Below are 22,634 nucleotides of genomic sequence, written 5' to 3'. Positions count from 1 at the left end.
CACCGCTCGACTATCAGGCCAAAACCTGAATGTGAACTGATTTAAAGAGTCTCTTAATTACTCCTTCGTAGACAATAATTGTTTACTCTTACCTTTTTCTCTTGATTTTTGTGTTAAAAGGCGAACCCAAGGTTATTGTAAGTCCATCCAGCCCTGTTGTCGTAACATCAGGTAGCTCTGTTACACTGGAATGCGCAGCTACAGGGGACCCTTCACCAGCTGTTAATTGGATTACTCCAAAGCAACAACGATCTGCAAGTAATCTTAATGTAATCGAAAGTGGCCATGGAGTGTTAAAACTGGTTATTAAAGACACCAGGTTGAATGATCAGGGTAATTATACCTGTCAAGCGCAAAACCGTGTAGGAGTCATTCAAGAAAGCGTAGAGTTGATTGGTAAGTTATTTTGCAAGTTTAAAAACACTAAGACCACTTGACAACTTAATCGCGCTTTAATTAATACCAACATTTAGTCCTTGTTAGTTTGTTTGAAGTAAAAAGGGCTTAAAACTCGCGTATAAAGTGGGTATAAAAATCGTTTAAACTCCTTTTCTGAATAATTGAACTCCTTCAAAACAGAGTTCTTTGAGTTTTGATAAGTTTTGAATACACTCATCTCAGGGTTAAAGCTAATGGACTTATACCAAAAAAAGTAATTGCTTCAAGGCATGTAATGTCCACAACACGTTACCAACCTTTTGGTATTACCAGCCGTTCGTCAGAGCGAATCTAAGGATTGCAGGTTGTGAAAGGTTTTCATATTGGGTCGCGAGGCAATTTTATTGGTGGGAGCGTAGTTACAAAAGTGAATTTATTAAAAGAGAAACTTAAGTGAAGATTTTCGAAGATTTCCTGGGTATAGATCGTGCGGATTCGGAAAATGAATTTTGCGAAAAATTAAGCTATTCATAGCGAGCTGGTTGCATGGCGATGATACGGAACTCGGATTCAGTTTACAGGTGTCCATGTTTTTACCTCGTTTGGCGCTGAACCTGTTACAAGAAAATCTTCCTTGCTGTATTAAAAGATAAATTCGAATTTTGAGAAGAACATCAATCACATGAACTTACCTTTATCTACGGGCTATTGCTTGTCAGACTAAGTCTAAAAGTAAATCGGATTGCTCTCTGCAATAAGAAGGGGGAAACAGCAGTAAGATCGATGTTAAGATGACTGTTTTTTGATCGATTACTAATCTCACACTGCACTGAGAATAATGTGTGGTAAGGGATTCAATAATACATGATCATTCTGACGGTTTCTTTTTAGTTTTTGTGCCAAACGAGCCTCCTGAAATCGTTGTAGAACCTTCTTTTCGGGCCATAATCGAGGGAGAAAAGGTTCGATTTTGGTGCAACGCCTCTGGCATACCAAAGCCAAATATTATATGGGAAAGACTGGGCTCTAATCTCCCTGATGATGCACTTATTCAAGATGGACTGCTGACCATAGCCTCTGTGGGCTCAGATGATGCAGGAACTTATATATGCACAGCTGTTAACAGTGAAGGAAAAGGCAGCTTTAGCGTTCAGCTTGTGGTTATTGGTGAGCATGCGCCATTAATGTTCTTTACCAATTTTATAACTAAGCTTGTTATTCTATTCTTTTAACTTTGTCTAGGACCCAGTAGCAAAAATCTTTAAGTGTCACACACAACTCTTTTTTGCTGGAGCAAACAGACGAGCCAGTCGTTAGAGAAATTTGGCATTGAATACGCTTTCCCCATGCCAATTGAGTCACTACGCTAATCTACGGCGGTCAAACCTTCGCAAATTAATTTTGAAACGCACATGTACTCAGAAGAGTTTAGTTGCATAGAGAAATCTATTCACCGTACAAGTTAGACCGGATAGTTACCTAAACTTTCAGTCTCATCTCAGCTGTGAGATGTAAGGGTCAATTCCTGACTTAACTTCAGTAATTGCCTCTCCTTCCGGTATGAAATTAACTTTCGAATAGAAGACTTGAGGTACTCTTTCTCCAGGACTGAGTTCCAGCATCCCTGAGTCATAATCGAAACATACATCTCTTCACTAATTTACCAGGGTCAAAACATGCCATTTCCTTCAGTACATTTTCGGGAAGTTTTGCCTTTCTAAACAGTTTTTTGACGTCAAATCAGAAATAGAACCATGCCAGTATAACAAAAACTAAACGTCGAACAAGTGTTTTAGACAATTTGTAAATAGCCCTTTTCACGGTTAGTTTTTCTCATTTGCATTACAATGTAATCTAACGTGGGTGCGAGGCAATTTCGGGTTAAAACTACAAAATTGCCCGAAATTGCCTCACATACATGCTAGATTGAATTGTAATGCAAATGAGAAAAACTCACCGTAAAAAGGGCTATTCATTGATCATAGGATAGTTTAGCCTGCTCACATGCGGTTGGATGCCGGGTCAACCCGGCCCAGACCCAGCCGCGCGAATCCAAGATGGCGACCTCATTACGAATTCCGATTTTTTCGACCATCCAACCGCCTGCGAGCAGGCTAAGGATAGTTGTCATTAGACATTCAAGTCATCGAACATAAGGATCCCCATGGGAACATACTTCCCTTGTGTTGTCATGCGTAACGTAGGTACATTCTCCTTCTGTTTACTTTTCCTTAGAGCCACCTAAAGTTGATGTCACTCCGTCACAAATTTCTGTAAATGAAGGAAATTCCTTCTGTCTTGATTGCGTTGTTAATCCATCACTTCCTGTCACGTGGTCAAAGATAAATGGTAGTATCCCTATTCAACGTAATAACAAAACAGGGACATTGCTCATTGAAAAGGCAGAGGTAAAGCATGCTGGAATGTACCGCTGTAATTCTAGCAATGCCGCAGGCTCCAGTGAGGGTTTCGCACGTGTCAGAGTGTTTGGTAAGCAATTGAATACTCTAAATCCAGCTGACGTCGTTTCGGACACTTAATGTTATGTTTAACACTTAAGACTATTTAAAGTGGTCAGTACACTTAGTTGTACAACTAATTTTCAGGTACGCCACTGTAATAACGTAATTAGTATAAAATTATAAAATATAACATTATTTAAATCTATGGATCTATGGATTTCAATTGTTGTCTGAATATTTTGTAAACTTTAATGTTCCTTATCGGATCCGGTAAAGAGTTTCATAGCTTCGCTGCTCAATATCTCCTGGACTTAAGACCTTAAGCAGGTCCAGTTTCAAGGTACCTATGAGATTACAGCAGTTACACCTCAGGTTTAGTAGGTCACGCCGACTGGCCGGTCAAACATAATTTACTAAGAAATTAAAAACAGTGTGCGACGTTTCTCGCCAGTCGTTATTCACATAGACCTGGATGTCCAAAGGTGTTACAATTCTTCAAAGGGTAGCTACAACGTTGTGTCTAAAGTGTTTTTTGTCCCTTTTTTCAGCTGCACCAAGAGTAAACGTCTGGCCTGAGTCCATAGTGGCCTTGCCGAATTCCAATGTCAGTCTCCAGTGTAATGCAAGCGGCATACCCGAGCCTGAAATATCGTGGAAAAAGGACGGCGGGGACATTCCAAACCGGCACTCAGTTGTGCAAGGTGCGCTGAAGCTTTCGGGCCTTGTTAGCGAAGATGATGGACAGTACATTTGCACTGCTTCGAATGTAGCTGGTGGTTCCGCAATATCTGTAAATCTGATCGTCGAGGGTAGGTGATTTTGACCTATAGGCTTAAGACTTCCCTATGTTTTAATGGAGAACTTGTATTTATACAGAGAGGAATTCAGCATTTGCATCTTGAAGGGCCAAGTGCAGAAGGTATCAGTAACAAAAACCCAAGAATTAATGACCCTAACTTGCAATAACCCTCTAACCCACCCGCACAGTCACTCAGGAACTTATTATTGGAGCCTGACTTCTCTTTCGTACGTACTTCTGTTGTGATAATTTACTCTGTGCATTTGATCTCTGTGCAAGAGGTTGGTGTATATGTTACAGGTAAATTTGAAATTCAGGTTGAAATGATTTCAACCTAGGTAAATTTAATTTTAAACTAGGTTGAAATTGAAAGTAGGAAAAATCAACAAAAAGTCCATCAATTGTTAGCAAGTACGTGTATATTGGTAAGTAAATCAGTAACGAGATGTAGTTAGCGTACGTTTTTCATTCGTTAGTCTGTAAAAACGCCTTTGGTTGTTATTAATTCTAAGCACTGATTTTAAATGGTTAGCATTAAGGTCGGGGTTAGGCATACTGTGCATGATAACTAATTCTGCTTTTTTTATCTTACAGCAGAAGAAAAACAAAACCTTGTTTACTTGAAGAATTACCTTCATGTGACTTTGCTTTGTTTTATTTTTCTGGTTTTTGGTAGGAAAAAGACAATTGACTTTTTAGAAGGTAGATTATTGAATGATGTACAGTTACTTGTACGAATTATCATTCAGTATAAAACCCCTTTGTGGTTATAAGTACTTGAACAATCAAATTCAAAGTTTTTTTCCTGGTAGTCCACAAAGTTATTACTTGCATGTAGTTGAACAATGAGAAGTCATTTCCTAGTTTTTCACCTCTTGTACATGTGTTACTGGTCAAGTGGCTTTTTGCATGCGGCAGTGAAACGTATTGTTTTAGTTGTGTCTAATAACACATTCATGTCTTCAGTAATTTGTAGTCTGTTTGGTGCACATGCAATCCTAGTGTTAATAATTCCAAATTTGGTTACAACTTTCATAAATCCATGTTCTTTTTCAATTACTTTACCAAGAAGTGTGTTTGGTTGTAATGGACTTTTGTCCACTTAATTAATTTTCATTTTGACAAAGTTGTTGACTTGGAATGAAATAGTATTGGGTTTGCTTGTTGTCATTTTGTTGTTGTATTTTCTTTGTGTGTTTCTTGCTTTTTCCTGTTGAGGTGTCCTTATCTCCCTTGTTGACTTGATAAGTGAATAACACAGTAATAACAAGCACGTTTAGGTTCTTCTTCTTCTTCTTCTTCTTCTTCTTCTTCGTCTTCTTCTTCCTCTTCTTCTTCTTCTTCTTCTGAATATTTTGTGAAATGATCAATCATGTGGAGAATCCAATTGTGTTTGCAATGACATGAACATGTACATGGTAAGTTTCTAAGGTCTATTAGGTCCATTTGCAAATGTGTTTGGAATTCTCGTGCTTGAATAGGGGCTAGCACAGGTTGTTTTTGCCTGCTGGTGATCGACTTTTGTTCTTCGTGTATCGAGCAGAGTGACACAAAGAGTTGTATTACCTCTTGGGATGCTACTGATTCTTAGTTTCACTTGATATACTTGTCCATCGATCTTGTCTTTTCCTTTGTGCGCAATATTCGAATGGGTTTGCCAAACAACTTGGTGTAGTTGATATTTTTGAATAATTTCTTTTCCGTTCTTGGATAATATTTTGCCACCCTCCAGTTTCCATCCTTTTCTTTTGATGTTAAATTGCTACGTCTTGACTTGTCAGATTTGCTCTGTCCTTGCTGTCTTCATTACGTCCTTCTAACCACGTCACTGCAACGTTGTAAAAGTTAATTGTCCTCAATAAAAAAGGTTATTTTGCTTGTTTTTGTCTTTTTGGAAGCTTTAACTTCACCCAATTTTTGGTAGAATATCTCTGAATCAACACAACTTGTGTTAGCCATTTTACGAACCGTACAGGGCCACGCATTGCTCACGAGTAAACCTTTGCATAGAAGACCGAGAAGAGTCTGGGCCCTCTTGCACCAGGAGAAAAGTATTTGCTATTAAAATTAATGATGACTGCTTGTCCAAGTCCTGTGTGGTTTAGCGGTTAGTTACGGCGAAGGAAACAATACTAAGGGATGGCAGAGGTGCCCTGTTCAAGACTCGGTAAGTGCAGTTCAAAGCGTTTTCTTTCTCTCATGTACACATTGGAATCGAATGGGTCAAGGGTACATAAGGTAGTGGTAGGTGTGATGAATGGATCAGGGGGTGGAAGGTTAAGAGGGATAGGGACAGACAGAAAGAGAGTGAGAATAGAACGGAAGAGAGTAGATAGGAAAGTGGGAGGAGGGAAAAGCGATTTTTTGGTTTTTTGTTTTGTTTTCAAACCCCCTTAAAAACCATGCCCCTTTTTTTCAACCACACCCCATAAAGAAAATCCCTTTTCAAGCAGTTGATAAATAACCTAGGTTAATTAAATTCACCTAGTTTGATTTATTAAATGGAACTGAATTTAATTTCGACCTGTAACATATATTTCATCCGAAACATACACCAACGCCCTCTGCAGTATTCAAAACATCATTTGGAGAGATGTCACTCCTCGCGTAAGCGTTTCTATGGTAATATCTCTGCCGTATCCTTTCGACTGTCACAAAAACTTGCCAGGTTCGCTGGGGGCATTGTCCGTCCTCCTATGAAAGCCCTCTGGTAGGATCTTTTTCATGAAGTGAACCTGACAAGAATTCATCTCCCGGGACACAGGACTCAGATTAAAAGAGCTGCATACAGTAACGAACAACTACGAGTTATACAGGCCATTTGGAGTAACATAACCTGCTCGAAGAAAGCTAATGATGGTGATTCATCTTCCAGGGGAAGGGTTTAAAGACACCATACTTTGAAAGAAGTTAACGTTTTGTCCTGTCCCCCAAAAGGGTGCTCTCAACAGGATTAATGGTCTTTATCTTCCTTGCAATATCTGAGCCATATACGCTCATGTCACCGGGATCTTGTTATCTTTTAATGGTAGAAAAGGTCAACGCAACGATTTAAGTAATTGTTTATATATAAATGTCGTAAATGTCATATGTATTTTCAGCTCCACCCAGTCTCACCATAAGAGGTGGAACGTCAGTTCAGGCTGTTTCTTTGGCTGGAAATCTAACTCTTGAGTGTATTGGGAAGGGAGTCCCCCCACCCAAGATCCAATGGTCTCGCAATGTTGGTCCAATACCCCAAGGGGTAACTACCGAAGACGGAATCCTGATGATTCGGAATGCTCAGCATTCCCATGGTGGAGCGTACAAGTGTGAAGTCACAAACAGAGTGGGCTCTGTGCACTCTCAGATAGTCATCATTGTTCAAGGTTCTTTTCTTTTAATATTCACCAGACCATTTTTTTTTAGATTCAACAGTGTAAATGACATAATTATTGCAGGTAAAATCCGTTTCAACCTAGGCTAAATTCGTGATCCGCTTTCTACCTAGGTTGAATTATGCACTCAACCGATCTTAAGCCCCCTTCCCTCCTCAAACTCTGTCTTACGCATCTCAACACATCTTCTTAATCTTTGGTATCGTCTGATCGGTTTCTGTATTCATTCATTTATTTATTAATTCAGTCTCAACATTGCAACATAATAAGGGAACAAAGAACTGTACAATGCACTTACCGATATTCGAACTCGCACCCTCCAGATCTATAGCACTTTGTCTTCACCACTACACTGCAACGACGAATATGCTCAACCCAACACAGTTCTTTTCATTATTTACTTTTGTATAATAAATCAATTGATATCCATGTATAATAACCACAACTAATCGTAACCCGCTGACCCTAATTTTTCTCTAGGCTAAATTTAGGCTCCAAAAAAAGTTTAATCAATTCATCTGAGTGCGTATTCAACCTAAGTAAAACGAGGATCACCAATTTAACCTAAGTAAAAACGGATTCAACCTGAGAACGGATTTTACCGGCAACATATCCGCCATATTTGTGTATCTAAAATTGTGAAATTCATCACGTTGTCCAGGGCATATTACTGTAATCTTGTTCGAAGCTCTTTTTGATGACTTCAAAGTGATTGTTTAGCCACAAAAAAAAAAAAAAAACCAAAGAAATTGTCTGCATGGAAGCCCACGTAAAGGCACGATATCTTTGTGATAATTATTCCAAGCGAGCAGCTTCGCCACGAATGTTTACTATTTAGTGACAGAACAACGAAAAGTTTGGAAGCATGTTGTTGCTAATGCATCTGGACCAAATTTACGTCTGGTCTGCCCCAGTTGTTACGCGTTATGTGTAGCCGATGGACAGACGGGCTCTTGTTTTCAGTATGGACTTATGACTTGTAGAACGCACAGCATTTACTTAAGTCTAGTGTTCAGGTGGGAGACGTGAGATACATACATCTTATTCGATGGTTTAACACATAATAAAGAAGAAGTAATTTTGGAAAACATTTCACTATAAAAACTGTGATAAAACATATCTAAACATACTAAAAAAATACTAAGAACTTTGTTAAAAACTTTCTTAAGAAACGACGACGTTTCGACGTTAGCAAAACGTCATTATCACGCCAAAGTAATTTGCAAGCTTTAAATACGAAAAAAGAAGCCAGTATAGTGAAAGAAAGAAACAACGAAAATTAAGCAAAAAGTTTGGCGCGTATGGAGTCCGTCTGGATATTCAAATTAGGCTTGAGACTCTTAATGATTAGCATTTCGTAGACTAAGCAATCAAATTCAATAAACAACACATTGCCGGTTCACAACTGATTGATTTCTTTGGGTGTAAGATCTTTCCCCAATTTTTTTCTCACAAAAACCGGTTGTACTGTAACACCAATCTTATGACTAAGATCTCGTTGTTAAAGACAATGTTACATCGTGCCTATGCTCTATTATCTACAACTGTGGCTTTTAATAGAGAATGTGACAAATTACGTTTTCTTTTCAGTCACCTTGCCTAATTAATTCTACTATTAACAACTTCATTTACCATAATGCCTCAGAAAACAGGGCAATAAGCAAGACCAATGATAGTGGCACACTGAGAATTCTATTTCGTCATTGATCTACGTCACTAGTAAGTCACGTGAGATAGAGCGCGCGCAATCAGAGCTTCAAGACAAAGTCTTGAATTACGAAGATATTTTCGTATATTTTCTACCGTATGGCAGCCTATATGGAAAACAAAGAAGACGCCCTTTTGAGGAAAGATAAAGAGGGAACTCCTGAATCAGGAAGATTGAATGAAGAAGATTGGATGGTGGCCGGCATGAGCGAATCGCTCCTCGGCAAAGGCGTCATTTGCTCAGGGGAAACGCAGGATCCCAAAACGGTAGAATCTGCCAAACGAGAACATGAAAGCATGACTTCACATCTTGAAGAACTGCTAGGCGACGGTAGTAAGAAGCACAAGCTCGGTGAAAATGACCCTTTCCTAGATGCAAGAGCTAATGCATGGTGGGGAAAAGACTGACTCAGCAATAGCTGACAGTCTTGCAAGAATTATCCAGTTTTGCTGGTTAAACAAACTGAACGAAGAACGGCTGAAAAGTGCATCTGAAAATTATCTTAGGCTTGGCAACTGCAAAAAACTGATATCTCCAAGAGTAAATCCTGAGATCTGGAAGCGACTTCATCATATCGCTACACGTACGAGGCAAACACCTCAACCTCAACCTCAACCCTCAACCTCAACCCTACAGTCCACCGTGACCAAGGTGGCATATAATTGTGCAAAAACAACAGGTGTATTGTTGAAAGCTCGTGGGGAGAGCAAATCCCCTGACACCAAAGAACTTATAAGAATGAATACAGATGCCATTGCTCCGTTGGGTCTCATCAGTTTTAAAATATCACAGAGGCGAAGGGAAGCCATAAAACCGAACATGAACATGCCACGTTATGTGCGTCGCACGTCTCAGTCACCAAGCTCTTATTTGGGGACGGATTACACCCAACTTCAAATACGATCAGTGGTACAGCGAGTAGCTCAGCTACCAACAAAAGGCACAACTACAAGCCCCAACCCAACTGTCGAATGGGCAGTGAGAATCCTTTTTAGGGAAGAGCCATCCCTACACGAATCACTACTTCAGGAAGTACAGTCCGAACTACTCCAAGAAAAGAACGGGTCCATCGGATCGGAAATCGTAAATACCCTGTCAAAACGATTTGACGTGTTTGAGGTAAGGCAGGAATTTGATTCCATGGTGCTATTGTCAACATATTTGAATGAAAGAATTCAAACCTTCAGTGCAGGTAATACAGCTAACCATTATTTACAATGGCAAACTTCAGACCCAGATATTCTGAAAACAGTGTCTGGTCAAAAGACTGAATTTTATTGTTATCCCTGTCAGAATAGGGCTTTAATTCATGTTAACCTCTCAGAGGTTCAAACAGAGCCTGTTGAATGACTCAGAAATCACATTAAGCTACTGCATAAAAAGGTTATTGTGGCATGTGATCATGAAGATGGGGAGTATATTTCCCCATCTTTACCAGTTTCAAAAAAGGTGGAGCCCATCACAAGATTTTAAATCTTAAGTCAGTCAATGGAATGAATACTGATCACACTCCAGTTATTAAAAAAAAAACATTTTATGGAACCCTGTGTGCCTTATGAAACCAGGTTGTTATATGGCAACCTTGGTCTCAAGGATGCATATTACTCTATCCCAATACACCCATTTTACAAAAAACATATCTAAAATTGTGGTGGATGGGGCAGTAGTATGAGTTCATATGTTTTTGCTAATGGCTTTGCACAATGTCCAAGAAAATTTACCAAATTGTTGAAGTCTGTGTTTTCACACCTAAGGCAACAATGTCATGTCTCAATCGCATATCTAGATACCCATTTCACAAAAACAACTGCATCTCCTTACATGACACTTGACGGGTTTGAAGTTATTCCCGTTTTAGCTGCTGTAGAAAATGGTATTGATTTTTCTTTATACACTGCACAAGGATGGATGTTCTTATAGCACAATTAACACTGCGATGAGTGCGCTCTCTACTGTGGTTTGCTACAAGGAGGTCACTCATTTAGCCATCACCCTCTAGTAACAATTCATAGCCTTAAAATTAGTGGTATAAATGTGAGTGATGATCGTGGAGTTAAAACATCTAATCCTGGAAAGCACCAGGAACCACTTGTTTTTAAAGCATACTCTCCAGATAGTGCCTTCAATGTGTTGTATGATGCCTTAAACAATACCTTAAGAACAGAAGGTGTACGTAACGGTGGGGATAGGTTGTGGCTTAAATCGTTATGTTAATGTTAAACCGGTTAAACCAGTTCACAAGGACTCGGTTAGGAGATGGATAAAAGTTTTTTCTTTCAAGATCAGAGATAAATGTATCTGTTTATGGAGCACTTAGTACTCGTGCTGCATCTACATGAGCAGCATACGCTAACAACACGCCATTGTACTCTATAATGAACGCTACAGGATGGGCAAGAGAGTATACTTTTTGGACGTTTTACAACACACCCTTAAGTTGTAATGAGAATTTTGGCGAACAAGTTGTATCCCACAGTTTCTCAATTAAATGTTATATTTTGGCTTATAATTGTTTCATTGCTACATTACTTTAAAGCCTAACGTGACTTCTTAGTGACAGACCAGTCACGAAAATTAAATGAGGCTTACCTGTAAGGTGAAGTTTAATTAGAATTCTATGAATCATTGGTCAGGAACGTAGGAGTCACCTTCTCACCCTATAAAATCGGCTCACGGCTCGTGTACGACGACTTGACTGACGTCATTGAAGAAAAGGACATTGACCTAATTACATAATAAACACCTACCTTACTTTACGTTATGTAGGTACAACTCGCCTCGGCTAGCCTTTGCTAAATGCGAGTTGTGTACGTACTTAATACTTTATAAATAGGGGTTTTCAAAATCAATGAACTTGTAAATTAACTTGCGTGGCAATTTAAAGACTGCAAGCTCTGGTTTCGGGCGCTCTATCTCACGTGACTCCTACGTTCCCGACCAATGACCCTTAAAATTCTAATCACCGTACAGGTAATCCTCGTTTAAATTTGTAATTAGTGTTCCATTCAAAGATCAAGTGGCTGCCAAGGCGGTCCTTAAAGAATTACGCGATTTTAGTCATAAGATTGGTGTTATAGTACAACCGGTTTTTGTGAGAATAAAATTGGGGCAAGATCTTACACCCAAAGAAATAAAGCCATTAGTTGTGAACCGGCAATGTGTTGTTTATTATTTTAAATGTGACCTGTGCGATGCAGACTATGTTGGGTATACAGCACGACACCTTCACCAACACATTGCTGAACACAAAAATTCAGCATTTGCTCGATATTTTTTGCAAGCTCGCGGCAGTAAAGATCTTTTGAAAGAATACCAATTTAAGGTCTTAAGAAATTGCCAGGGCAAATTTAGTTGCTTAGGCTACGAAATGCTCCTCATTAAGAGTCTCAAGCCTAATTTGAATATCCAAACGGACTCCATACGTGCCAAAATTTTTGCTTAATTATCATTGTTCCTTTCTTTCACTTTACGGTCTTCTTCTTCTTATTGTCTTTTAGTATTTATAGATTGCAATTTTCAAATTACTTTGACGTGATAATGACGTTAAGCTAAAGTCAAAACGTCGTCGTTTCTTAACAAAATTCTTAACATAGTATTTAGTATTTTTTAGTATGTTTATGTTTAGATATGTTTTATCGCAGTTTTTTATAGTTAAATGCTAACATATAATAGGCGAGGATATTTTGCGAATTGCGTAGCAATTTTCGAGCCCCGCAGGGGCAAGGAAAAACACGAGCAGTGAGCTGCAAAATGTTCGTGAATGTTGAAAACAATTTCTTTCAATGGAAAATTCCCGTGTTCCATCCGTATTTGTTCTGTTCTTAGCCGGTCAAACCGGTACACTACAGTGTATTACCGTCTCATATTTTTCTCGTTCTCCTGACAAAGTATGGTAAAATGGCGTAATAGTGGAATAATAAGATACGATAACTTTATTTACAGAGTGAACCGCAATTAACCTTTGCACTTTTCTAGCTTGCGGCCCCCTGAGTATAAAACAGAGGACAGGCCTCAACACCGAGAACCCCATGCCATACAGAATGATATGCTTATTAAAGAGCAGTAATTCCTGTTTGGTCAGTTGTGCTGTCTTCGTCTGGCAGCTTCTGCAGTTACCGGAGCAGACATTACGTAAAACAAAAGAAACAAAAGACAGAAAACAAAACAACTCCAAATAAAGACTAATCCCAAGTGACCAAGAACACAATGCTTCCTGGTACCTGCAGAAAGACCCCGTTCGTCTTCAGATGGTTAAGGTTACAGGCTTTCTGTCGTTCCCGAGGGTCGACATCAGAAAGTTGAGTTCAGTTAGCATTAGTTAAATTAAACGAAAGAGGATGGTTTGAAAATTGAATTTTATTTAGACAAAGAGGACTTATACCAAGGCGCATTGAAGCTGTTATTTGAAGTCACTGAAAATTCTCATTTAACAATTATGTTCTCTCTTTTATTAGAGGCTCCTAAAATCACAGTCATTCCACAAAAATCTCAGATAAAGATTGGAGAGTCAACGGAATTCACTTGTATTGCTAGCGGTTCTCCAGTACCAGACTTAACTTGGCGAAAATTAAACGGCTCTCTTCCGGCAAACAGTACGGTACAGGGGGGAGTATTGACCATAACCAATGTCACTAAAAACGATGCAGGGCTCTATGAATGCAGTGCTTTGAATATCGAGGGGTCGACAAAACAAAGTTCACTTTTGGAAGTAAAAGGTAATCGTTGGAGCCCTCTCTAAGCTAGCTATGATAGAATATAATAATAAGCAAAGCTTATAATCACATCGATTACCTCACACTTATAATTGGGAGAAATAGATGTCTCGGCAATATTTGGAACAACCTTACAGAACGGGTTGGTCAGGACTGCTTCTACAATACCCCCAATTACCAGGCAATGAGCAAGTTGAGGAATTAGTTGGCTGCCGTACAATTTATCGAGTGGTTGTCAGTTTCTTATTCGCAGCATGTTGCTGTTTGTTTTTGTTTTCTAGTGCCTGTACCACGCTTCACGCAAAAACCACTGTCCTATTTGACCTTATCACCACTTACGAAGGAACCACTGAATGTCACCGTTGAAATTGTTTTCATACCAGAAATGGCCGACGGACTTATACTGTACAATGATCAGCGAACTAATGAATCTGTAGGGGACTTCATATCGTTCGGAATGTCAGACGGATTTGCTGAATTTAGGTATTAATGTATAATATAATATAATATAATATAATATAATATAATATAATTCATTCAAAATATTTCCCCGTTTCTGATTGGTTAAAACCACACGCATAGTGCACCATAACCGGCTGCTGTTCACCAAATTTGGAAAGAAACTTCGTCATATTGAATCAATGACGTCAAAAGTGCAGCCCGCTGCAGATTGTTGAACCAATGACGTCAAAAGTGCAGCCCGCTGCAAATTATTGAACCGTTGACCGAAAAAAGCTGGGGACGAGATTGTGTTATTTTTGTTGAACAGAAAAATGGCTGCGAGTAGGCTTAGAAGTTTGAGCGAAGAAAATATTTTGAATGAATAATAAAGCAATTATTGAATTCGGCTTCCGTAGAATATGAAGAATTCTGCAGATCTCGGAGGATGTTATCCACCTCGGCCTTCGGGCCTTGGTGGATAACACCCTCCTCGACCTGCAGAATTCTTCATATCTTACTCAGCCTCATTCAATAATTGCTAAATATAATATAATATAATATAATGGGTGTGGGCTAACCAGTAAAGTGAAACAACGTAGACTGTATTGGATACCTTGGCAAAAAACGTGCTATGTAAGATTCTAGAAAGTACTTCAAACTAATTAACGTTGGAAATAATACAGTTGTCTTTTTAGCTTATGTCTAAAAAAGTACTTTATCTTTCTTGTTAGGATTTTGGTGTTTGCCAATTATTGCTAAGCCGGACCAAAAATTTATACGGAAAAAACGGTTACTTTAAATGGGAATTCCGCAATGGCTAACTTGACCATGCTAAGATCGATGGCCTGAGGAGACTATATACTCAGTAGTTAATCGAAGGTGCACTTGCCACTTGCCAGGCAACTGATTTAGCATACAGTGCGGGAATTTCAACTATTTAGACCCTCAAACTCATATTTGAGACACCGAACGTTTCAGTTATAAACTGCAATTTTAACTGTAAGGAAATGATCTCCCCGATCTGGAGCATCAGCGCCCATACAAGATAAAGTAAATTATTTCTCAACATGCTTTTTAATGCCTCGGATCGCACGAGTACCAATATAAAATTATGCAAGGCTTAGAATTGGTTAGAAGGGTGTAGTTTGGCGAATCTCATAAAATTGTTCCATTTAAATGTATTGACACAAATTTGTCGAACTTGAACGTCCCTGGTCATTTGCTGTAAGCAAAAAATTACTTCAAGTTTTGATACTGAGTAGTGGAACTTTAATGCAAGGAAAAAAATTTCCGGTGTGCTCTTCCACTGAAAATGTGGAGGCTTAAAAATTTGTTATTTTGCCCCTTAGGCATTTGTTTCATCACTTGTAATGATAGTGTGGTGGATAAAAAGGCAACCTTACCTTTCTCACGATTCTTATGAATTTGATGTCTTAAAATCATAGATTTAACCTTGGCTTTGAGCCGGCAATCATTAGAAGCCAGCAACCCTTGGGCCTGTACGAGTGGCACACAGTCGTTTTAGCTCGTAATCAAAGAAAAGGAAATCTCATCATTGACGGCCAACCTCCTGCAACTGGGCTTTCTAAGGGAAGTAGTACGGGACTGAATTTGAATCAGGCTCTTTATGTAGGTGGAGTTCCTGACTTCTCTGCAATAAGCACCCTGGCAGGTTTTAATTCGGGGTTTATCGGCTGTTTGAGTTATTTGGCTGTCAATGGGAAAGTGACAAACCTCGGTAAGATTATGATTGTTTTATTTGAAGGACATTTTAAAAGTGTTGTAAACTTCCCCCGCATAAATTTTGTGTTAACGTTCATTGAATACCATGCAAAGGCAAAAAAGGTACGCAAGCAAAGGCACGAAAGCTTCTCCTTGATAGAAAACTCACAAGTAGCTATGAGAAGCCGTGGGTTGTTTTACATATATGCTCCTTTTGCGACCCCATATGTATTAATGTTTACTTTGACTTTCTCATATTTTGTTGCTTTCTTTGAAACTAAGACAATTCGCCCCACGGACAAATAGCCCCCACTTTCTGGACGATTAGCCCCCAATCTGAAAACATTAATAATCGCACAGGAAAGGTAGATTTTAACTTCTAACCAATAATCATACAGATAAGGTCGCAAACAATAGTCCTTCTCTGCTCTAACCAACTGAGCTATGAAGCCACTGACGTTGAGAGCTGGTCATTTGTGGGTTCTCATGTTCCCGTGAGGAATGAATCAACGATGAAATGATATATGAAATGGGTCATATATGAACTGCAGATATGAAATCAAGTGAAGCTATGATCCTCGCAGTTATGAACGCAATTTCCGCAATTGCAAAAATTGCGTTCATAACTGTGAGGATCATAGCTTCACTTGATAACTTATAATTATAGGTCTTAACGATACCGATTATACTAAGTATGATATAAACCCGGGGTATCCTTTTCTATGATTACAAATGGCTGTACTTAACTTAATTGCACTAAACTTACTTGATTTAATATTTTACCGAAGTTACGATTCCAAAAAGACTAATTTTGACTTAGTGTTAACGATTCTTATATTAACTTTAACTCGGTTAACTAAAAGGTGAGAACAGATTTTGACCAAATGTACGGCGAAGGTGCTTCTTTCATAGTCCTTCGAGTGGCGTCTCTCGTTTTAATCAACCAATAAGATGACAAGAATTTTCGATCCGTTTCGCGTCGCTTGGTTAATTGAACAATTAGAGCTAAGCCGTATGCAAATTTGAGAATCAAAAGGTATCAACTGTGGTGCAATTGCTAAAAACACTTATACGGTTAAAATTGCCGACCAAGATGAAGTTTCGGGACGTTGGATATTAAAAACCAGTTTTTCATAAGGATTGGATTAAAAGGCTTTAATTAATTCACTACTTGCACAATCCCATAATACACCTCTATTAGCCCCCAAAACGTTTGCAGAACCATTGTTTGCAATTTCTCCTGGGACATGAGACTATTTGTCCGTGGGGCGAATTGTCCAGCTACCGGGAATATAGACCACAGACTGTATGTGAAAATTCAGCACCCATGATACAACTCATTGAGTGCGGTAAATCCTCTTGTTTTGGCAGGAGATCCCCTAAATCGCGTGGGCGTAGAAGACTGTGAAGTATGCCAAACCAGACCTTGTAAAAACAGTGGCACCTGCGCAGAGGTCAGTAGAGATTGGGGTTTCGTGTGTAGTTGCAAGCCTGGCTACTCGGGAAAGACATGTCACTTCTCTGGTCAGCGGTGTTCTCCTGGAATTTGCAACGGAGGACGTTGTAAGAATATCGGGACTGACGGGTTCAGATGCGTCTGTCCTGCTGGTTTCTCTGGGGAAAGATGTGAGCAAGGTTTGTGTCATCTGTAAACTGGTATCTTTGGCGAGCCGTGAAACGGCATGTACCAGAAACTACCAGAGGAAAATTATAAAGAAATAATAAACGTAAGCCACGGGAAATACAATCGTTAAGATATTTTTACAACGCCACACGAAGGTTTGAAATAGTGCGATAATATAATTCCCGTAATGATTGCGTCCACCGAATTAGGTGCAACAGTTTATAGCGGAGCTCCGCGCGCCGAAGACGCGAGCGCGGAGCACCGTGAGTAAGAAACTATGGTAACCCCTCTGTGTGAGAAAATTCGGTTTTGTTCATCGCACGACCGTACGACTGTGCGGCCGCCCGTACGTCCACCCCTCCATGTATGCCAATGTGAAAGTCTGTGGTGCAACCCGTATTTTTTGTCGGCAACATCTCTGATATTGGACATCCATATTGTGGTTAATTGACAGCTGTCAAAACAAGGTATACGCTGGCCAGTATCACGTGACCATATCGTGGGCTCAAGTTTAAAGCTAATCGATTTCAGCTTTTTTTAAATGACCGCTGACCAGGTACTGGTTTTTCAATTAGATCGCAGGCTCAAGCCATTGGTAAAACAATGCCTAGGCTAGATGACCGGAAATCTGAACACTTCAAGGCGTTGTTAAGTAACAAAAACACGTCAGCTCTAGCTAATCACGTAATCTCAACTGGTCAAAACTTAAAATGGGACCACTTTGAAATTCTAGCCGCTGGGAGGTCCGACCGACATTGTACCATAAAAGAAACTTTTTATTCGTGATCTTCAGCCATCCTTAAATGACCACGTTAGCAGCGAAAAGTTGTATCTTTATGAATAAGTTTTACATGTGTGTTAGGTATTTGCATTTATACGGTATATATCCCCTAAGACTTTTGTTTTCATTGTTTCTTGTATATCTTTGTTTATCTTTTTATTGTTAAGTCCTTTTGTTACTATCAATTTTACTTCATTTATAAGCTACTCAAATTACTGTTATATATTTCAAGAATTTTAGCTAACGGTTACTTCTGAAGATATGTGTTGAGACATATGAAACGTTAAGTTATGCGCTTGTTTAGCCTCATGTTTGCCACCGTAGTTTGCGTTCTATTTCTAATAAAACCAGGTTAACTTATTGTAAGAATGAACAACACGGAAGCTCCGTTTTTAGGCTTGGCTAAATCTTTATATTACTCCGTCATAGTATTGGTGAGGATTGCAGCTTATCCTTTCTTCTCAGTGCTTTTTTGTCTCATTCCTAGGCATTCCTATCGATACACCTATGTTCGAGGGAAAGTCGTTTATGTCCTTCCCTGGAATCGAAGGTGCTGCTCGTCAACTGAAATTGTCTATGATGTTTATGATCCTAAAATCACAAAAAAACATGCTTCTGCTTTACAATGGTCAGAAATCCTACCCTGCTCGCGGAGACTTCATTTCACTCGCCATCAATGACGGAATAGTGGAGTTTAGGTTTGACATGGGAAGTGGTCCTGGTATTGTGCGCGCCGCGAGAAAGTTATCATTGGGGATTTGGCACACCGTCAGGATAGAAAGACAACTGGATGAGGCGGTCATGAAATTTGACAACGATTCTTCTGTCAAGGCGAACTCTAGGTGTTGTTCAGTTGGACTGAATCTGGGCCTAGACTTGTTCATCGGTGGCGTAGATAATTTTACTACAATCGACACCAATAAAATTGGCGTCAGCACTGGTCTGTTTGGCTGCATTTCGAGTGTTTCCGTAGATGGAAGGGAAATAAACTTGCTCAAGTCAAACCTTAATCAGCGTGGTATCAAGCAATGTACAGAGTGCTTGTTACCTTGTGAGATCAATCCGTGCCTGAACAATGCAACATGTATCACAGTTGGTAAGACCGGGTTTGTCTGTTCATGTGCACCTGGTTATACTGGAGAAAAGTGTGAAGTTAAACTGGTTGTACCAGGGGGTAACCAAACCTGTTTTCACGGTGGAGTAACGTCGACGTCTCAAGAAAGGATATGTAGCTGCCCCATTGGCTATGGTGGCAAACGTTGTGAGATTTGTAAGTATGTGGTGAATCTGTTGTCGGTAAAATCCGGGCTCAGATTGAATCCGCTTTTACTTAGGTTAAATTGGTGATTCTCATTTTACCTAGGTTGAATATGCACTCTACCTAGTTTAAAGCAGCTATCAACCCACTAAAAAGGATTGAAAACACCTATACCTTCCCTCAAGCTCTGTCTTACGCATCTCAACACATCTTCTCAATGTTTCGTATCATCTTATCGGCTTCTGTATTCATACACGTATTCATGCAGCCTCGACATTACAACACAGCAACGGGACAAGGAACTGTACTATGAACTTACCGGTACTCGAACTCGGACCCTCCAGATTTATGGATACACTACATGTGTACAACGAGCGTGCTCAACCTAACAAACTTCTTTTCATTATTTACTTTTCTATGATAAAAAGTCAATTAATATCCATGTGTAATAACCAAAACTTATACTAACCTGGCCATAAGTTTTCTCTAGGCTTAATTATTTTTATTTAATTAAGTTTCTTCAATCATCTGAGTGCGTATTCAATCCAGGCAAAATGAGGATCACCAATTTAACCTGAGACTGGATTTAACCGGCAACATATCCATCTGGGGCCAGTTGTTCGAATCCTGGTTAGTGCTAACCGTTGGTGAAAAGGTATCAAAACCTATAGGTTTCATGGCATTTAACGCTGGTTAGCGCTAACCATACTTCGAGCAACCCAGGCCAGGGAGGAGCAGGGGAGCAGGGCTGGCGCAGTGGTGAGAGCACTCGCGTTCCACAAATGTGGCCCAGGATCGATTCTCGGATTCTACACCATACGTGGGTTGAGTTTGTTGGTTCTCTACTCTGCTCCCAGAGGTTTTTCCCCGGCTACTCCGGTTTTCCCCTCTCCTCAAAAACCAATATTTGCAGGCGTAGCTCAGTTGGCTACTGCTCGGCTTTCGGAGCAAGGGGTCCGCAGTTCCATCCTCGGTAACTTCAACGTCTGTTTCCACTTTCCTCTAATCCTTGTAGCTCTAGCCTTAAATATCCGTGAAAAGGAGCACTGACAGAGGGAGGGAGGGGGGTAAAAGGCGCACCTTCGGCTTCCATTGATACTAGTTTCGTAACTGAAGGAACTACCGACGTTAAATAAATTGACTTTAATTTACTTTGCTTGTAATCAGCGTCTTTTAATATACGTAAGTCATTTTTTACATGGCTTGGTTTCCAGTTTTCTCTCAGGGATCGAATTGAATATTCCGCACTCATTGTAAACTGTCTTGCAGTAGGAGAGAGAGAGTAAAGTTAAATAAAAAGCTTAAGTTAAAAATAATGAACATACCCTCTCCTAACTCATTCCACGCGAACCAAGTTCCTTTCATGAATTTTCTTTCACAACCAGGTCCAATTCAGTTTAACAGTCGCACCCCTATGGTCTCTCACGGTGTGTGTTTTCTAAGTGAATAGCCCGTGTTTTCAGGGAGGAGAACTTTTAACCCACAAAGAGGGATCTTTTTGCGTTAGAAACTATGTGATCCTACAAGGACCTGAGAATCAAAATTGGAGATCCAGAGCATGCAAAGCTGGGAACACAGACCAAATCTTAGTTCAGGAGGCTTTCACACAACGTCACGAATGTACTATGCTTTAAATTTAAAGTACAGTCTAGTGAGTGTGTTAACTCGATAAGATTTTATTTAATGACGAGCTAATCAACTAACTTAATAATAAACTAGATAAAAAAATAAACAAATGAATAAATTAACGATTGCTTCATTTAAACGATGTATCTTTATAGCTCTTAATGTTGGCGACAGTGTCTCATTCAGCGGTGATGGTTTTTTAGAGTTCCCAGCATCTGCCATTCGTGGGCCAAGGTATGTTACACCATAAGATTTTCCTCCCGTGAGGCTTTCACTTCAGTTTCTAAACTTGCACAATTAAATGTCACGAGAACTTTCACAAAGCTTAAATTCTAGCTCCTAATATTAACAATGCGTCCTTTGTTTGCTTATAGAGTTTCGAAACCGGACTATGTGTCGTTAGAAATAAAGACTGAAGCTCGAGTTGGGGTAATCCTATGGCAAGGAAAGGTAAGAGTAGTCATATAACTACTGCGTTTCTTTTTTCAGTTTTCATACTTTTCCTAGCAAGTTACGAGTGCAAGTTATGGCTATTGAAAAGTAAATACAGTGTATATGTTATTTGCCAGCTGGGAAGTCCGTATAGTGAAAAAGCAAGTTATAGTCGCGTATAGCGAAAAAGCTGCCTTCGGCCTGCGGCCTCGGGCAGCATTTTCAAGACCTCAATCACAGTTTTTCGCTCTACGGACCGACCCTTAGCTGGTAAAAGAACTTATTTATTTTTATTTATTTCTCTCTCTCTCCCTTCCTCTCTGAAATCACTTTTTTAATTGTTCACTCGCACCGCGTTGATAATAAATGCAGTATTAAAGCGACTTACAAACTGAACGTTTCTAAGTGAAATATTCTTATTTGAAGTAATATATCTGCAACGAGTGCGAGTGTTTCATCATAGGTTCTAAATACCGAGAAACTAAATGAAACCACGAGGCTGACGACGGGGTGCTTTTATTGTTTCAAGGTGTTTGGAACCTATGATGAAACATGAGGCACGAGTTCTTTTTTGATATGGCTTTTCAAACAACGTTGTGCATTTTTGAATTCTGCTTCCTTTGCTAATTGTGATGTAAACATTGTTGTTAACAATGGAAAATGAGTTATTAAGAACGCTGTTCTTTCGTCTAATTTCTTTTGTTTGAATTCTTTTGTCTTGATATCCAATGAGGAATTAGATGAAAACAACTTGTGGTTTGGATACGATATCCAAAACACGCGTGGTTTTCATCCAGGTTTGAAGTCAGGCCCGTGACGAATTTGTCCATTTTTGATAGGCTTTTCAGTTCATGAATTATTAATGAGATTGAGAATTATATTTCCAAACTTCTGGTCTAATAAAACGTAACTTCTGTATGTAAACGGATTCGGTGTCAAAAAAGGTCATCATACAAGCTCACGCAATCAAGGCTAGGATTCCGCCCGCCGTGAGCGGGCCGGATGATAAAATTCCGCCCGCTCCCGGAACCAATCAAATTCCAGGATTTGTTGAATTCCGCCCGCTCACGCACTGAGAAAAAAATAATTAGGCATACCGAATATCATGAAAATTCAATTTAGCACCGTTATTAAACGATACAGTTTACTCCTTATGACGAATGAAGACCTCATATTGTAGGGTTACTTTGGCACATTGTTGATATCGGCGTAAACACATAGAATATACTTTATGAAAAATACAAAGGATAGCCTACTTACTGATGTGCTAATCAAATATACAAGAAGGGCCTACTGATGATTTGTGTTCTCCGA

The 22,634-nt window shown here is 39.4% G+C and overlaps 1 protein-coding gene across 3 annotated transcripts in view; it reads left to right on the top strand.

Moving 5' to 3' along the window:
* The window catches only part of LOC137997321 (basement membrane-specific heparan sulfate proteoglycan core protein-like), a 112,221-nt gene that overhangs the window by 84,388 nt on the left and 5,199 nt on the right, over positions 1-22,634 (top strand). For 2 of the 3 annotated variants that reach the window (XM_068843244.1, XM_068843246.1), the window contains exons 32-43: positions 121-396; positions 1,270-1,545; positions 2,614-2,868; positions 3,389-3,649; positions 6,741-7,007; positions 13,179-13,439; positions 13,718-13,919; positions 15,323-15,615; positions 16,971-17,234; positions 18,492-19,274; positions 21,044-21,122; positions 21,263-21,338. In XM_068843244.1, coding sequence (XP_068699345.1) covers positions 121-396; positions 1,270-1,545; positions 2,614-2,868; positions 3,389-3,649; positions 6,741-7,007; positions 13,179-13,439; positions 13,718-13,919; positions 15,323-15,615; positions 16,971-17,234; positions 18,492-19,274; positions 21,044-21,122; positions 21,263-21,338 — 3,293 coding nt within the window. The remainder of the gene's footprint in view (positions 1-120; positions 397-1,269; positions 1,546-2,613; positions 2,869-3,388; positions 3,650-6,740; positions 7,008-13,178; positions 13,440-13,717; positions 13,920-15,322; positions 15,616-16,970; positions 17,235-18,491; positions 19,275-21,043; positions 21,123-21,262; positions 21,339-22,634) is intronic. The other variant, XM_068843245.1, reaches the window with a different exon arrangement.

The sequence above is a fragment of the Montipora foliosa genome, chromosome 3 (genome assembly GCF_036669935.1).
Source record: "Montipora foliosa isolate CH-2021 chromosome 3, ASM3666993v2, whole genome shotgun sequence".
NCBI lineage: Eukaryota > Metazoa > Cnidaria > Anthozoa > Scleractinia > Acroporidae > Montipora > Montipora foliosa.
The sequence above is the reverse complement of the archived record's forward strand: the minus strand, read 5'-3'. Positions and strand labels throughout refer to the sequence as shown.